Source organism: Aquarana catesbeiana, linkage group LG01 (genome assembly GCF_042186555.1).
Source record: "Aquarana catesbeiana isolate 2022-GZ linkage group LG01, ASM4218655v1, whole genome shotgun sequence".
NCBI classification, from domain to species: Eukaryota; Metazoa; Chordata; class Amphibia; order Anura; family Ranidae; genus Aquarana; species Aquarana catesbeiana.
The window spans coordinates 50451866-50470070 of NC_133324.1; the positions used below are offsets into that span (position 1 = coordinate 50451866).

General features: G+C 42.1%; 1 protein-coding gene across 22 annotated transcripts in view; it reads right to left on the minus strand.

The window, feature by feature from the left end:
• Positions 1-18205, minus strand: part of CELF4 (CUGBP Elav-like family member 4) — a 1454628-nt gene that overhangs the window by 1143591 nt on the left and 292832 nt on the right. For all 22 annotated transcript variants that reach the window (XR_012242761.1, XM_073618612.1, XM_073618635.1 and 19 more), the window contains exon 2: positions 2448-2530. Coding sequence is in view for 21 of the 22 variants with exons in the window: in XM_073618612.1 (XP_073474713.1) it covers positions 2448-2530 (83 nt within the window). In the remaining variant the exon portion in view is untranslated. The remainder of the gene's footprint in view (positions 1-2447; positions 2531-18205) is intronic.

Consider the following 18205-nt stretch of genomic DNA (forward strand, 5'->3'; position numbering starts at 1 on the left):
AGTATGGTTGATTAGGCATGTGGGGAAACCCCTGGATGAATCTGTTGTTGGCCCCTCATACACTGGATGGACCTCACATGGATAGGTAGAAATGACAGAGGGAGAACCTCATAGCCTAAATCCGTTTTAAATTTATTGGGTAAAAACAGATGTAAAATTACACTCACATTTTTAGGGGCCTAGCGTGCTGGCACCTGGTGTGTATAGCAATGCAATTTTTGGGGGAAATCAGCCCACAAATTGCTGAAGACCGCTACTCGCGGATCGGCTTGATTCCTCGGAAGTGGCAGGCAGACGTGTCACGATGTCGCGATCAAGCCTCGACGCGTTTCAGCCAATCAATGGGCCGTCATCAGGAAGCTTGTTAGGACTATCTTACCGTACAAACGCATGCGCTCATTTACGAACTGTGGGGGTACACCTTTTTCAGTGATTAAAAAAATGGCAACTGTGGGCCACACCTTCCTCCTGCTCAAGCACTTCCATATCCACCCACTTTCACCAAGATCCACCCTGTTATTAGCCCCAGAAATTACACCCTACTAGCTGTTTGGAAGTTGAGAATGAAACCATCATACCAACCCAACCGTTCAAATGCATCATTAAAATAAACACTTCAAGGAAAATAATTGTTCATAGGGTCATTCACATTTAATATTGCATTGCATGTCTCAAGGGTTTACAAAATGAACGTAAGTGATAATATTAAACTCTTGCACTTCAGCTACATTTTAATAATTGCACAACCTGAGCTGCAAAAAGGTAGGTTTCACAGCTAACTTGTCCAGGGTTCCAAAATCTTAAACAATTACAGTTGTAAGACACAGATGCAAAACACTTGGGTTAAACTTTCCTAGAATTGGAACCTCTGAAGTAAATTTTGAGTTTAACTGATATGGTGGTGTTACAGCCAGTGATCATGCAAAATTCAGTAAAACCTATGGCAACTCGTCCCAATGCAACCAATTACATTGCATTTCACTGACCTCAGGTCAGTGAGAGATGATTTCATATTGGTTGTTTTAGGATGGTCTAGTTTTCAAATTACTCTTTTACTTCAGAAATTCCTTGGTAAAGAATATTTATTTTCAACATAACAAACAACTTCAAACCACAGTGTGCACTTTATCGCGATATCCAGAGGATTTAATCTGGATATCCTGACCATTCATATGAATCTATCCAAGCAAATAAAATTCAGAACCACTTTTCATGCAATTGCTGCTATCCAATTAGTCAGTAGGAACATTACCAAATCCAAAAAGCCGATGACTAATCTCACTAGTCTAGGTCCATATAGTCACAATCTTTCTTCCGCACGAATTAGACATATTAAGCGATGAAAACAAACCTCAAGGAGGTAATCACATTGCACTAAGCAATAAAAATCTTGTGCATTTTAGGCCCAATAAATAATACAAGTATGGGATCTGTTATCCAAAAAAGCATTTTTGTTTTCCAAATTATTTTTCAAAAATGGTGTTAGCATTATTGGTGTTTTTTTTGTTGTTTTTTTATTTGCTTAATTTTTGATGGCAGGCAGTTATGGTGCCTGTCCTCAGTGCTGGGCAGGTAAAAATAGCAGTCTGGTGTCTAAATCATCCATAGCTGTGACCAAATGGCCAATCATGTATGTGAATTTGCGTCACGTTTGATTAGGTAAAGCTTTTCGGGAGGGGATTGGAGTGCAGCGTATATAAACACAATGAACTTACAGTAGCTAACATGGCAATAAAAAGCACACAGAGTCTAAGAAACTCACAGGGGTGGAGACACATATCCTCAAATAAACCTGCTTTTTTCCGGAACATGGCACTGTTGCCAGAAGGCCAGTTTTAGGCCTCTTCGAAAATCAGTACAGTCATGATGTAAAAACCCACCAGAATGACCTTAAAGTCGAAATCTGGGGTAAACAAATATTATTTAGATAGAAGAGCCTGTGTGTTCCTAATTGAGTCTTAGTGCGTTTTGTGTATTTCTTCAAGATTTGTGCAGTAATCAAAGACCGGTCACTGCTGCTCTCTCTCCTTGTGCAGGGTGACTGGTCTTGCCTCTGCCCCCTCCTGCAGTTTTCTACCGGTGGCCTGTAGTTGAAGGACCAGCTGGGCCCCTCCCACAACTGGGTTTGCAAAGCTATTTGGTGCACACAAACTGGATTTATATCCTTTGTGGCTATTAATAAAATATATTTAGATGAAAATATTTGTGCCCAGGGGTTAGCTTTAAAGAATGTCCTCCTCTACTAGACAGAGATAAGGTACAAACATATGAAAAAGTAACCTTCAACATTTTAGACATGGCTCCAGATCAAAGGTTTAGACAATTTCCCAAATCCGAAGCATTTTAAATAACAGTTCCCATTCTGTACTAAAATCTGGGTCAGCGTGTTTCTTGGTCCAATATCTGCAAATCCAGCTCTCGTAGTAGGAACAAAGCATTTGACTTACCCCAGGAAGAGTCTTCTGTTCATGCAGAGCACTTTGAGCTTTCAGAGCAGATTCTCGTTCACAGTATGTAAGGAAGGCGCAGCCTGTAACAAGCAAGACAGGACATCAGCATAAACCCAAAAAGTCTCACCAAAAACAAAATGTCTTTTTTGGACTTACAACACAGATGTAATAAAAGTATAACGTATTTGTATGTAGGTGCACAAAATAACCAAGAAATCAGGAGCCATCCAATCTAACCTCACTTAAACACTTATGAGGAGCGAAGAACTTGGGTCTCTAAAGTTTGGTATTATAAACTATGTAGCTCCTCGAAAACAGGACAGTATACTTTGCCTTGGTTTAGGTGGAGGTCTTTATGATTCCTTTTGGTCCCCTTTGCCCCAAGCCTTGCATCCTAGATTTGTTCCATACCATGCACTGAAAATGACCCTAAAAGTATCCTTTTATATCCTTATCTTATCCTTAACCTATCCCTAAAAGAAGAGTGCTGGCCCCCAAAATAAAGAATACACTACTTATTTTTTTTTTGAGTTGTGATGAACTTTTGGTATGCATAATAAAACCTTCTTGTTTTAGGCAACCACTGCCAAACTATTCAGTTTAGAGACAACGTACTCACAATCTGTGAACAAAAACATTCTTCCAGTCTTTCCCTCAGTAACCAATTACCGCGCTGCCCCTTTGGATGCTGCCATTTTCTCCCTTTCACAGCTTTGAAAGGGTGAAACCAATTTTGGGGTTATAGCTCTAACATTACAGAAACCATTGCCCTACCCGTGACAGTCATGCATCGCTGCTTTCTGCAGACAATACTGATTGAAGGTAGTCAGTAGTATCTGGAGGAGTGGTTGCAGATGGACACAAGGGTATAGTTGATTGTATATCAATAACCACAGTGTGTATTCTGCTTAGCCTTCATGTTACTGAGGAAGTAGAGCATTTGAAACGGCTAATGTAGAAATATTCCAGGTACTTACATGCTTGGTGAATGGAAATATTTATTTTGGTGGTGCCTACCATTTGCATAATTCGAATACCTCCTCCCACCACCACTATGGGAAGTCAAGATAATGGTATCATCTGTTAAGCGACTATAGTAATAAAAATAAAAAAATGGCCAGCATGACACATAACCTTAGTTTTCTGATCAATCACCTAACCTTTAGGCTTCATACACACGGACGTTTTAACAGCTGCTTTTTTGAGCTTTTTTTGCTGCTTAAGAACGCCACTCCATATTCAATGGGCTCATACACACCATGGCGTTTTTGAGCTGTAACAGGCATGGTCGTTTTTAAGCTCCAAAAAAAATACAAGGACCAGCAGGTTCTGAGGCTCCAGCGCTAGAGTTGTTTTGACGCCGATGCCAAAAAAGCTCAAAAATGCGCATTAGCGCTATACCGACGTTTTTTAGCGCCAGCGTTTTTAGGCTGTAAAAATGTTTATTATGTGATTGGTCACGTTGTTTATTCATTTTCTTTGGCATTGTGGGTAATTTTGGAGTGGAAATAGCAGAGGGATTTTTAAAAAAAAAAAAAACGCCTTAGCATTAACACTTACAAACGACATTAAACGCGTATTGACACCAAATCAAAGCGCTAATAAAATCGCGTTTTTAACGCTGCTTTTTTTCCAGGCGTTGTTACTAGCTTTACAGCCCGTTTTTTAAAACGTCAGTGTGTATGAGGCCCTAAAGAGGTCCTGAACCCAAAACATGAAGATGTGTATATTACAGGGAACATCTACTAATGTTAATCGTGCCTAAGTAAGCTAAAAAATATACCCTGTTTTAGATTCCTCCTGAAAAATAGCTTCCTGTGCCTAGGCGTTCGTATGCCTTGAACCTCATAGCTGTATATCATAGCTCCCAACTGTCCCTGATTTTGAGGGACTATCCCTGATTTGTCCCTCTGTCCCTCTTTCCCTCTCATTTGTCCCTCATTTTGGTCTGATCTATATAGTTGTATATAAAATGCACTTTTTATCTTTCAAAAAGTGTTTTCCAGCGCTAAGCCTTTCATCCAAATTCTAAATTGCTGCATTTGTAAATTTTTAAAGCCAATATAAAGGAATAGTAGTGGTAAAAAAAAGCTCTTGTGGATTTAATTAACCTTTTTGTTTTGGTTAATTCTCCTTTAAGGGGGTGTGGCAAGGCGGCGTGTCCTATTCCTACATACGTTTGCTAGTAGGTGTCCCTCATTCCCATCTCAAAATGTTGGATTGTATTGAGATTTGGTGATGTCACTACTGTGTTGCTCACTGTCCTGGAGAGGAAGCTCAAGCTGAGGCCCTGCATTGCAAGGATTTCCCTGCAATTCAATTCTGTGGATCTCTGCCTTCTCCAACTTTCCTGCTGCCACGCCACATGATTATTCATCTTTCATTCATCAGATCACCAATCATCAAAGAGGTAGCTCGACATCAGGGAAATAAATGGATTACAGCTCTAAAACGTTAGGCACCTTCACACAGAGTGAGTGCAGAATGGCAAGCCAGTAATAGGGAAAAGATCAGTTGCAGGAAGAATTACAGTCCTTTTCCTAACTTCCACAGTTCAGTTCCTCTTTTAGGTAAAGCCAGGCCAGGCTAAGCACGTTCAAATACTTATACATTCTTAAAGTGGTTGTAAACACACTTTTTGGACTTCTACCTATAGGTAAGGCTAGAATAAGGCTTACCTATAGGTAGTGGAAATATCTCCTAAACGTGCGCCGTTTAGGAGATATTTCACTTGTAGTCCGCCGGAAATTCCAATGGTGCATGCGCGGGGATGAAACGAAACTAGGTGCCGTTTCTTCCCTAGCCTATGCCGTTAATCGCGGCTCCCGCGCGTATGCGTGGGAGTGACGTCACGCGGCTCCGGCGAATCACAGAGCCGGAGTCTGCGGCCCGGAAGGAAGAGGGCCAGAAGATGGACACTGCCCACACAGGGGACATCGCTGGATTCTTTTGCAGGTAAGTGGCACATAATGGGCCAGTATGCGATGCATACTGGCCCATTATGCTCTTCATTTGCAGGCTGCAGCAGCGAGAAAAAGAGGAAGTAAAACCCATCAGTGTTTACTTCCTCTTTAACAAGCATTACATACACTTTAAAACAAGGAATCAATGACCTGTGTATGTGCACGCACTGTGGAATAGTTTGTCCTCAAAGTAGCTACAGCTTTTCAGTTTTGCTTTCATTTTCCCCCCTCTATAGCTTCACCCCTCTCCTTCTTATCCACTTCCCCACCTCCCTGTTTGCCTGCTGAAGCACCAGGAACCTAATATAGCTTCAGCGGGGTGAAGGAGCCCCATGGTGCAAGTGAAAGTTATTAAGAGATTAAGCGGCGGGGTGGGGGGAGTGGACCATTTAAGTGAAAGTGTTACTTTTCCAATAATGAGGAAAGTACAGACTCACTTTAACCTAATCCATAACAATAAATTTAACCTCTGCAGCAGCAATATGAAAATGCATCTGAACTAAAAATGATCCGAACTATCATCTGCTCCTGGAGTCTTTTAAACAAGTTCATAAATAAAGAGTAATGCTTTCTCCCTGGAATATCTGGCGCTTCCACACAGTTCCAAGAGGCACCCTGATGGAGATTATTTAATTATGTTTCACTCGTATAAATATTGTTGTTTAATGGTGTATACGAGGAGATACATCAAATCCGTAATTAAAATCTGTAGCCATCGGTACGACATTAGAATAGGTTTATTAAATTCCTTTTTATTTTCTGCAGAAATGTTAAATTCGAGAATGCTATTTCCTCGCCGCAGTCAAGCAAAGGCCCTGAAAAGTTATTCTGAACATTTTTTTTTTATCTTTAAAGGGCAAGCACACTTGTACAGTATTGAAATTTCCTGTATTACACTTCAACCTACCTAATTACATTAGTGCTTGGTGTCAGGGGCCAAGTGGCGGTACACTATATGGCAAAAGGCTTGTGGATACCTGGCTTTTCCATCTATAGGAGCTTGCTGGACATCCCATTTCCAAACCTTGGTCTTCAACATGGAGTTGCCTCTCATTTAAAGCTGCATAAGCCTCCAATCATCTTGAGAAGCTTTTAACAAGATTGTGGTGTGACCCATTTAGCCAAATTAACATTTGTGAGGTCAGGTACTGATGTTGAATGAGAAGACCTGGCTTGGTGTCAGTGGCGGCTGGTGATATATTGTTTGGGGGGGGGGCAGCAAACAATCTATCCTCAATCACCCCCCCCCCCCCAAAAAAAATTAATTTGCTATTGTCACACAACTGGGTGGGCTCAGGGCACGGTGCTCTGCACCCTAAGCCCACCCTTTTTAAAGTCAATTAGAGGCTCAGGCAAAAAAAAAAACGATGGAATCCATGCGTCCGGCGCCCTGTATGTAGATTAGGGGCTGGACGTATGGATTAGGGGGGGCGGCGCTCCTGCGCCCCGTATGGATGAGCTGCCACTGCTTGGTGTTCAATTCATCCCAAAGGTGTCTAGTAGGGTTGAGGTCAAGGCCCTGGGAATGACACTTGAGTTCTTCCACACCAAACTCACAAATACAATGTCTATTTGGAGCTGGCTTTGTGACCAAGGGCATAGTCATCCTGGAATAGAAAAGGGTCTTCCCCAAACTGTTGGACGTGTACAATTGTCTACAGGGGTGTACTCATACTTTTGGTCTTATAGGTAGGTTTGATGGTCAGGTGTCCACAAACATTTAGCCTTATGCCCCGTACACACGGTCGGATTTTCCTACGGAAAATGTTCGATGGGACCTTGATGTTGGAAATTCCGACCGTGTGTAGGCTCCATCACACATTTTCCATAGGAATTTCCGTCACACAAAATTTGAGATCTGGATCTCAAATTTTCCCACAACAAAATCCGTTCTCGGAAATTCCGAGTGTGTGTACACAATTCCGATGCACAAACTTCCACGCATGCTCGGAATCAAGCAGAAGGAGCCACACTGGCTATTGAACTTAATTTTTCCCGGCTCGTCGTACGTCTTGTACGTCACCGCGTTCTTGACGTTCGGAATTTCCGACCAACTTTGTATGACCGTGTGTATGCAAGACAAGTTTGAGCCAACATCCGTTGGAAAAAAAACATGGATTTTGTTGTCAGAATGTGCGATCGTGTGTACAGGGCATTAAGGTGTAGCTTTAGATGCTAAGCTTTTATTGTAAAGACATTTTTTTTTAACCCAAACCCCCTTCCCAAAAATAATCCCTGAATAACAGCACAATAGTCGTGTATGCCCCATTGAGGAATATGCACAGTAAACCTCCTCTCAGTGCCACATGACCACATTTCATGGCCGCCTCTGCGGAGATTCGTATTCTAGGATTAGTCAGCAACATATCTTTTCAATTTTAGTCTAAACTATATTAACTTTTCATGGGTTGTACAAGACCTCTTCTGCATGTCTCAGGAATAGTCAGTCAGCAGCTGACCACTAGGATATTACAAAAGATGAGCATGGTTAAGGCATCATAAAGAATGTCAACTTAACAGTAGGATGTGTTTCAGCAATTGTGCAGCCCACATCTAGTATAAAGTGCCCCTTAGCTCCTAGAGGGTACTTGTCCAGCTGCACAGTCTGCATAAATGGTATGTCCGCTACTGGAGCCTAAACTAATATACAGTACTAGTCCTGTTGTCAGTTGAAGGAATAGTGCCCTATCACTGGTGTTTGTGGGAGGAATAGTGCCCCATTGTTGGTTTCAGTGGGAGGAATAGTGCCCCATTGTTGGTGTCAGTGGGAGGAATAATGCCCCATTGTTGTTGTCAGTGGGAGGAATAGTGCTCCATTGTTGGTGTGATTGGGAAGATTTGTATCAGTGAGAAGAATAGTGCCCCATCACTGGTGTTTTTGGGAGGAATAGTGCTCCATTGTTGGTTTCAGTGGGAGGAATAGTGCCCCACCGTTGTTGTCAGTGGAAGGAATAGTGCCCTATCACTGATGTTTGTGGGAGGAATAGTGCCCCATTGTTGGTTTCAGTGGGAGGAATAGTGCCCCATTGTTGGTGTCATTGGGAAGATTTGTATCAGTGAGAGGAATAGTGCCCCATCACTGGTGTTTTTTGGGAGGAATAGTGCTCCATTGTTGGTTTCAGTGGGAGGAACAGTGCTCCATTGTTGTTGTCAGTGGAAGGAATAATGCCCCATTGTTGGGTTCAGTGGGAGGAATAGTACCCCATTGTTGGTGTCAGTGGGAGGAATAGTTCCCCATTGTTGGTATCATTGGGAAGATTTGAACCAGTGAGAGGAATGGTATCCCAAGGCCTGGATAAAGGTTAGGAAAGAACCATATTTGGCCCATGTGGCACAGTTTGGAGACCACTTTATTAATGATGCCAAACCCCAAAAAAATGACTATAAAATTGAGGAGGAGCCATGTCTGAAAGTTCAAATCTGCTTAAAATCAAATAACTAAACTGAAGCCAATACTATTTTAAGAAATAAGACAAAAAATTCAGGCAAATACCTGTTCAAGCTAAAAAAAAATAATGGCTAAATCCTTGGCAGAGAAGTTGAACACATTTCACACAATACTTCTGGGCAGGTCTTCGACTTCCTCTGACATGATTTTGGCCTGTGCAAGCTCCCTCTTAAGATCTGCTGTCTGCGAGACTGCAGTTGGCTCAGGAATAGGGTGGCATTAAGATCCAAGAACATACTATTCATCCAGTATTTTCACAGTCCTAGATAGAAGGCCTTTCTGAAGAAGTGAATACAGTGAAACTGCGGGGATTTATATAACCAGGTAAACAGGTGTAGAAAATGTATTTCACAATGAAAGCTAGAGCTTCCCAGCAGGTAGGCCACTTCTCCTCAGTACATTTAAAATGTTCATATTGGACCAGAGTGTACCTATAGCACAACATGACCCTGATGTAGATACAACATTGTTTTGCGGGATAGGTTGCAGTATTATATTATATTATGTTATTGCACACAGAGATAAATTTTCTGTGTTTCTGAATCTCCCCAGGTGTGACCGTGGCAGGTTACACTCTATTAACTTGTTTACAGCCTGTGGAGAATGCCGATCTTTGTAATGTATCCCACCGGGTGATGAATAGATGAGGTGGAGTAAAGAGGGTATGGATAAATACAATAAGGCTTCTTCTTTCTTTATTGGAGAGATAGCTTTAATGGTTCAACCTATGAAATACAACTTTAAATTTATTTTCAGATAAGTTCGGTCGGTATTAAGTTTATGCTTGAAGATTACAACTCATCAAAAAACAAACAAACAAAAAAAAAACATTCAGCTTTAAGTAACTGACTTGATGCCTACAGGACTTGAAGAGGTGAGATCTTCAAGAGTGAACATCGGAGCATTAGAACATATATATAGGTCGAAGTATAGACAGCCAGTGAATTAAAATGCGCATAGACCAATATATTTCATAGCGGAAATTTCACAAAGGCTTGACGTATTTGAAAGGAAAGTGCCCAGGGGAATATATGGAAAAAAAAAAGGAATATGGAGATATTCAGATATAAAAGCCAGATATATTAAAGATAAGGATGCAATAATATTAGCAATAAAATCCATCTAAAATGGCCTGGGCAAATTAAACAGAATTGTATGACAAAGAAGATTCACTAAACAAGTTCAGGAGAAAGATATATTGGCCGACCCAGAGCAAGATGGATGGATAAAATCAAAGAGGATGTAGGGGAGACTAGAATAAGGTAAAGGGTAAGAAGCAACCAACCTGCTCCAAGCCAAGTTCAAAGATTAGACCAGTTACTATCAAGCCAATTACACAAATAAACCAGATTTTTTTGACAGTTTAAATGGCTTGTCCACCCTATAGACACAGCATTACAATATTTATAGCTACATTTTATAGCTATGTTGGGGCTTCAATCTGTCCAGCCAGCATTCGGACTAGGACATATATATCATAATTTGACCTTTATTGGATTCAGCTTCGGGTCCTGTCTGTATGTCTTCGTGTGTTCCTGTCTATCTGCAGCTGCTCAGCTAGAAAACCCCAAGGGTTGAATATTTATGTGTTGTCCTGTGGCATAAATTCCATTGGTAACTTCATAAAATATGTTAAGGACCAAGCACTCCGGATCCCATACCACCATGATATGACCATCAGCTGGCAATGCTGTACACTCTTGATTGAATGCTCTAATGCTGTGTCCATACTGAAGTCCCTGTGGTTGACTTTTACCTACTCTCCTTTGCGTCCACACTGTGCTTTGACTTCTGTCCTTGCTCTTGGATTCCCACTATGCTCCTCTTATCAAGACCATTCAAACCACGAGTCCACAAACCTTCAGGTACATCTAGAACAAAACTTTGCTTCCATGACACATAGTAAGAGTCACAGTTGTATGGATCCCCTGTTATGATGATACCTGCCTGTATGACCTTCAGCTTTGGGAAAACTCTTTAAGAGGAAAGTCCATAGAATTGGACAACCATCTTAAAATCCCTGAATACTGCAGATGGGTGCCAACCTTTTCTCTACTTTCTCCAGGGAAAATAAATTCCTCTGCTTCCTTCCCTCAGCAGCTCAGAGAAGCCACACCTGATGAGGCAGAGGTAACCGGGCAAGCAATCTGCAACTAAGTGAGAGGCCCTCCACTGCCAGAACCAGTTCGTTGGCAGCTCAGCCAGAGCCTTATAGCATGCAGCTTCTCCAGAAGCCCAAGCTAACATGGGGAGCCCCAGAGGACATCATTATTCTGCCATGTACATATGGTTTTACAATCCTGAACCTGATTTCATCTTTGCTTTTAACTTTGCACCCGTTTAGTAAACTGCAAATTACAGTTTTTCCATGTCACATTATTTGGCCGCTTCCTGTTTCCAGTGTAGCCCTTAAGAAAAAACAAAAAGTAAAAACTCCGCCATGGCCAGTCCCAAGCCTGTCCTGCGAAAGGAGAAGGGTTGGATTCTGGGACAGAAAACCGGCCTAGTAAAAATTGTGAAATGAAAAAAAACTCCACCATGGCCAGTCCCAATTCTGTCCTACGAAAGGAGGAGGGTTGGATGCTGGGACAGCAAACCAGTCCAATAATAATTGTGAAATAAAATAAAAAACTCCACCATGGCCAGTCACAAGCATGTGCAGCAAAAGGAGGAGGATTGGGTGCTGGGTCAGCAAACCAGCCCTGTGAAAATTGTGAAAAAAAGAAAAACAGCAGCATGTAAATTCTGGAGAAAAAACAAAACAAAAAGAAACTGCTAAGCAGCTGCTAGGAAATTTGGCACAAAAGCACATTTGCCAATTTTACATTTCATTTGCCACGCTAAACTGTTCCTTGGCACCTGAAAGGGGAAGACACGTTTTAAAAACAAAACTAGGGAACCAATCAGAGCACTGTACCACTCTACAGGCTAGACCAGCCTGCAGCCAATCAAAACAGTTACATTTCAAATAAAGTATACCAACGATTGTTTGACTAGAATCTCCCAAATGCGTAACATTCCCAACTAACCAACACCTTGTGCCATAGGACTTTGCTGTACGTCTCTGGTCAGTCTTTTGATTCTGAAAATAGTGTCAATCTGTATAAATGAAAGATGATAACAGCAGGGTAAGTTATGACGGGAATCTTAAACCTCTGCGGCCACATTCCACAATATTACAAATCGGCTCGTCTCTAGCCCCAAACCCCTGCTCTGCTCATAAAACACTTTATTGTAATATTTGAATATCTTACCCGCTTGACCACTTTCTGCTTTAATTGAATTACTGCAATATTTCATTTAATGTGCAATTTTATTTTAACTCCAGGAGATTTTTATTAGCATTATTAATTGGCAGCACTGGACAGATCTGATATATTTCTGTTTTCAGCTCTAACTGGGCTAAGTGAAAAAAAAAAAGATAATAAAGTTAGTGATCAGGAATACCCACCAGCTTTTTAGGCCATTCACACAACAAACAGTAACAGTAGGGGATACTCAACATACACTCCTAAACCCTACTTAGAACCTCCAAGCTCCAGGCCAAAACCACACTGCTTGGTACTCAAAAGCAGCTGTATAAAGCATTTCCCACAAATAGAGCTTTCTTTTGGTGGTATTTGATCACCTCTGCGGTTTTTATTTTTTGCGCTATAAACAAAAAAAGAGTGACAATTTTGAAAAAAAAACTATATTTTTTACTATAATAAATAAAAAAATAAAAAAGTAAAAAAAATAATTTCTTCATCAGTTTAGGCCAATATGTATTCTTCTACCTATTTTTGGCAAACGTTATAGCATCTACAAAAATAAGCAGTAGATTTATGGCATTTTTATTATTATTATTCTTTTAACTAGTAATAATGGTGATCTGGGATTTTAATGCTATGAAAAATGCACTGATTACTGTATAAATGCCACTGGCAGGGAAGGGGTTAACACTAGGGGGTGATCAAGGGGTTAAGTGTGTTCTCTGGCAGCTGTTTTCTAACTGTGGGGGGATGGGACTGACTGGGGGAGGAGACACAACGTTGTTCCCGATCACTAAGAACAGCAGATCTGTCTCTCCTCCCCAGTCAGAACGGGGATCTGTCTGTTTACATTGACAGATCCCCGTTCTGGCTCTCTTTCCCAAAATTGGCAGGTAATGATTAAGCATACTTGGACTGTGTGAAATGCATCTACCAGCTTTCTGTCAACACTTTGGGATGTTCTGAATAAAAGAATTTTGATCGAGTACAGAGTCCAGGCCATTTCTTCTTTTGATTATATGCGGAGGCAAGCCGAGGTGGGCACCTGTCCAGATCATCAGGCTTTCAAAACCTCACTTGGAGCATCGAGTCTTCTTGTTTGGATCTCTTTCCTGCGATCGCGGGTGGCCGTCAGAACATCGTGGCCACTGGCCATGCAGATTGGGTAGCCCGGCGTGCAGCAGGCACGTGGGCACTACCCCGCCGGCGGCGCGCGTGTGCCTGCTATGGCTCTTGAAGGAGCCAACGTACAGCTACGGTGATTCATGGGAAAGAGCCGACCTGCCGCAGTATAATGACGACGGTTGGTCGGCAAGTGGTTAATTAGCCATAGAACCTGTGTAATTAATATGTGTTTGGTTTTAAAGGGATGAGGTTGCAACCCTACCTCCACCTAACAACTGTACCTCTGATTCCTCCTGTAATGAATTGTATTGTGACTGTACTGTCTGCCCCCCGTGTTGTAAAGTGCTGCGCAAACTGTTGGCGCTATATAAATCCCGTATAACGGTCAAAAAAATAATAATCTCTGCCTTGGCAAATTCACCGGACTGGAGCTCGATTTTGTCTTGCATACAAACGGTAAAGAATTGTTGGCCAACAAACAAGAACGTAGTGACATACTACATGGTTTTTCAGCTCTTTAGCGCCACCCTTCGAGCTCCTTCTGCTAATTTCATGTTAGTAGAAGTTTGGTGAGTGTTGATTCGTGCTTTTCATTTTGCGCTTTTCATTTCGCGCTTTTCATTTCGCCCTTTTCAGTTTGTTTTTGAGCGGCCGTTCATCAACCAGACATGTTGCGGAATCGGAGGAGATAACATGTTATTTATTATTGGCCTTGGAGTTATTGCTTTGACCCAAGTCCAGTCCAGGAACAGGAGGAGGAGAATTTCTTGGACCAAAAATTGGTTGCTTTATTAATCTTAGCCAATTAGGTCATATGCCTTTGCTGCGGGAGCTCCAGGAGAATAATCCGGATGATTTTCGGGATTATCTCCGGATGACGGACCCCTGCTTTCATCAACTCTTGGCATTGTTGACCCCCTATATTAAGAAGCAGGACGCATGCATGAGGCTTTTATTTTATTTTTTGGTTGAATAATAATGATTTGATTTGGTATATTTTCTATATTTTTGGATGCATAGAATGCACTTTTTGGTTAAGTTCTATTAGCAGATAGCGTGTCTAATTTTATTTGTTTTCTTTTTTTAAATGCACAATAAAAAAATTGTGGAGAATAATACTTGGCTATGTGTTTTACTTCAAATGACAGTTTGGGAGTAGGCAGTTACATTTTAAAAAGTAAAATGTAAAATTAACAAGGGACATCAACATAGTTGTGGTACGGGATAATGGTGTTGTGGTAACTTGCACCAAAACAAATTTAAAAAAAGCATAATAATATTATTCTTGATATCACTAGAAAAAAAGCCTTTGAAAATGTGTTTGCAATAACTCCATCAGTATCACCAGCAAAGCAGCTTCATTATTATCCCATTAAAGAAGAAGAGAATTGTGCTCTGCATTTCCAGATTTCATAATTTGCCGCGTCACGAAAGTTAATTCTCCATTACGAACGCTAGTTTACAAGACCGACCGCTTCCGGCTCGTCCTTGCTTCCGAGCATGCGTGTCTGTACCTTGGACTTTTGTCCGACGGACTTGTGTGCACGCACTTGGAAAATCCGACAACAGACATTTGTCCGCGGAAAATTTTAAAGCCTGCCGTCCAACATTTGTCCGCGGAAAATCCGACAACAATTGTCCCGATGGAGCGTACAAACGGCCGGATTTTCCGCCAACACAACTGCCGTTGGAAAATCCGATCGTGTGTACAAGGCTTAACACCGAGATGAGCGCTATCACATGTATACCTAAAAAGAAATCACGGAAAAGGTTCTAATCTTCTAATTTCTTATAGCTTTTTTTTTTTTTTTTTTTTCAAAGGCTACTGAGAGGGTGTAACTGCCGAAATCGCAGGCAACAAAAGCTTCCAGCTGACAAATCAAACAGAGAAGGGAAGTTACATTTAATTTCAGTGCTAAATCAGAGTGTGAGAGCTCTCCGAGGAACAACAGAAACTGCTCAATAGCAGAAGCACAACTAGTTGATGCGGTTCTAATTAGACACATCATGCGGCATTGTTAGGGTGATAAACTAGATGGTGTACAGCTCCCATAACGGAGGCGATATATTATCACTTAGCCTGATGGCTCCAGTGACAAGGTTGTGCTATACGTTTCCTCCGACGCTGGCTGGATGCGGACCCGTGATTTAGGCCTGGGAGACAATGCCGCGGCAGTGCGCTGATGAGACAAGCTCCTTTGTCATGCATGGCGGGTCAGGTAGAGGAGATAAAAGCAAGCCTTACTAATGACTGTAATGGTAATAAAATGTAGGATTTATTTACACATAATACACTGACTGCCAATTTGGCCGCAAAAAGCGCACCCGCCGATCTATACGTTTCTCAGAGCTCACAGGGAAAAAAAACGTGCTGGAAGATTGGCGTTAAGTTTTCTAAGAACATGGACAGAAGACTCCAAAAAAAAAAACGTAAGCACAGGGGCCGTGTTGGTATAGCATATTTTTTTGAAGCGACGTTATTTTGTATTTAAAGCCCGATTCTGGACTTATCAAAAAACAAAAAAAAAACGCAGCTCTGGCTACGGTACTTACCTCCTGTCCAGCACTGTCCCCTCTGCAGTAATCTCTTTCTACCACCAGATGTCCTCAGTCTTAAAGCAAGATTAACCACTTGCCTACCGGGCACTTTCACCACCTTCCTGCCCAGGCCAATTATCAGCTTTCAGCGCTGTCGCGCTTTGAATGACAATTGCGCGGTCATACAACACTGTACATTGATGACCTTTGTATCTTTTTTTTTTTTTCACACAAATAGAGTTTTATTTTGGTGCTATTTAATCACCACTGGGTTTTTTTTTGCCAAACAAACAAAAAATACCAAAAATTTTGAAAAAAAAAAACATTTTTTATAGTTTGTTATAAAAGTGTGCAAAAAAGTGTGCAAATAGGTCATTTTTTCTCCTTCACTGATGGGCATTGATGAGGCTGCACTAATGGGCACTATTAGGTGGCACTGATGGGCACTGATTAGGAGGCACTGATGAGGCTGCACTGATGGGTGGCACTGATGGGCACTAATAGGTGGCACTTATGGGCACTGATGAGGTGGGATATTTGTGGGCACTGATCAGGAGGCATTGATGAGGATGCACTGATGGGTGGTACTAATGGGCACTGATAGGTGGCACTGATGGGCACTGATAAACAGTACTGAAGGGCACTGAGAGGTGGCACTGATAGATGACACTGGTGGGCACTGATAGGTGTCATTGACGGGCACTGATAGGCAACACTGATGGACACTCATAGGCACTGGTAGGCGGCACTGATAAGTGACACTGATGATGAGGCACTGATAGGTGGCACTGATGGGCACTGATTAGCAGTACTGATGGGCACTGATTAGCAGTACTGATGGGCACTGATTAGCAGTACTGATGGGCACTGATGTCCTTGTAACAGAAGCCGGTTAGCGGCTTTCTTCTTTTTTCCTCACGCTCTCACGCTATGAGCGTGAGTAAAAAAAAGCTGATAACTGGCTTCTGTTTACTTCCATGGTTAGCTGTCATTGGCTGATAGCTGATCACATGGTAAAGGGCCGTTGTGATTGACCCTTTACCCCGATCTGTGATCAGCCGAGTCCCAAGGACTTGGCGATTACAGAGCGCGCTGCCCATGCACCGGACATCCATGGAGGCTGTCCCGGCATTTTAAGCCCACGCTGTAGCCATCTTTCAGCTATAGTGCTGTCAGAAAGGGTTAAAACCCAAACATTTATAATATATAATATATTTATAATACACCGCGGGCGCGGGCGTGCCCCCTATAGCTCTTATAGTGGCCAACGTACAGCTACGGCGATTCCTGCAACCCGTGCCAGCCTGCCGCAGTATAATGATGGTGGCTGGTCGGCAAAAATTAAAGTAATTTTTGTTAAAGTTCCATTAAGTCCTACTGCTTGCATCAGGACTGAGAGGAGTACTGAGACAGGGTGCTGTGATGTTTTTAGGAAGTTATGTACAGCCCCTCCTGCCAGCCATGATCTGCCAGGATTGCATAGAGAAGCAGAGAGACCTAGTGATGATGTCACTAGGACCAAAATAAAGTATATAACAAAAACGTAAAACATTTTATTTAATAATTTAATCAGCCTTTTGATAGGGGGGGGGGGCAGGGAAGACAAAATATAACCAGATTAAACGTCAGCTTTAAGCCAACGCATTTCTAATAATTCATGATGGAATATTCTTATCCTTTCATCAGACCCGTCCTGGTTGGTCGGTTCTCTTTAACCTCTTGTCGACCAGCCGCCGCAGTTTTACTGCGTAAGAATGGCACGGCTGGGCGAAACGACGTTACCTTAGGTCGCTTCGCCTTTTGGCCACTAGGGGCACGCGCCCGCAGCGTGTGCACGGACCTGATGTGAGTGCTTGGCAGGCGCGATGACCGCCTGGCTCCCGCGAACCCTCGTGACAGGGGGAGAACTGGGATCTGTGTGTGTAAACACACAGATCCTGGTTCTTTCAGGGGAGAGGAGACAGATCGTGTGTTCATACTAAGTATGAACACTGATCTCTCTCTCCTCCTAGACCATACCTCCCAACTTTTTGCGATGGGAATGAGGGACACCTATCGGCAAAAGCATGTAGGCATAGGCCACACCCCTTGTCACGCCCCCTTAAAGACAGTCCCACCCCCCCTTCAGTTGGAACACACACAGGGAACACATTTAACCCCTTGATCACCCCCTAGTGTTAACCCCTTCCCTGCCAGTGACATTTATACAGTAATCAGTGTGTTTTTAGAGCACTGATCGCTGTATAAATGACAATGGTCCCAAAAATGTTTTTAAAAGTGTCCGATATGTCCGCCGCAATATCGCAGTCCCAAAAAAAATCGCTGATCGCCGCCATTACTATTAAAAAAAAAAAAATAATAAAAATGCCATAAATCTATCCCCTATTTCGTAGACGCTATAACTTTTGCGCAAACCAAACAATATACCCT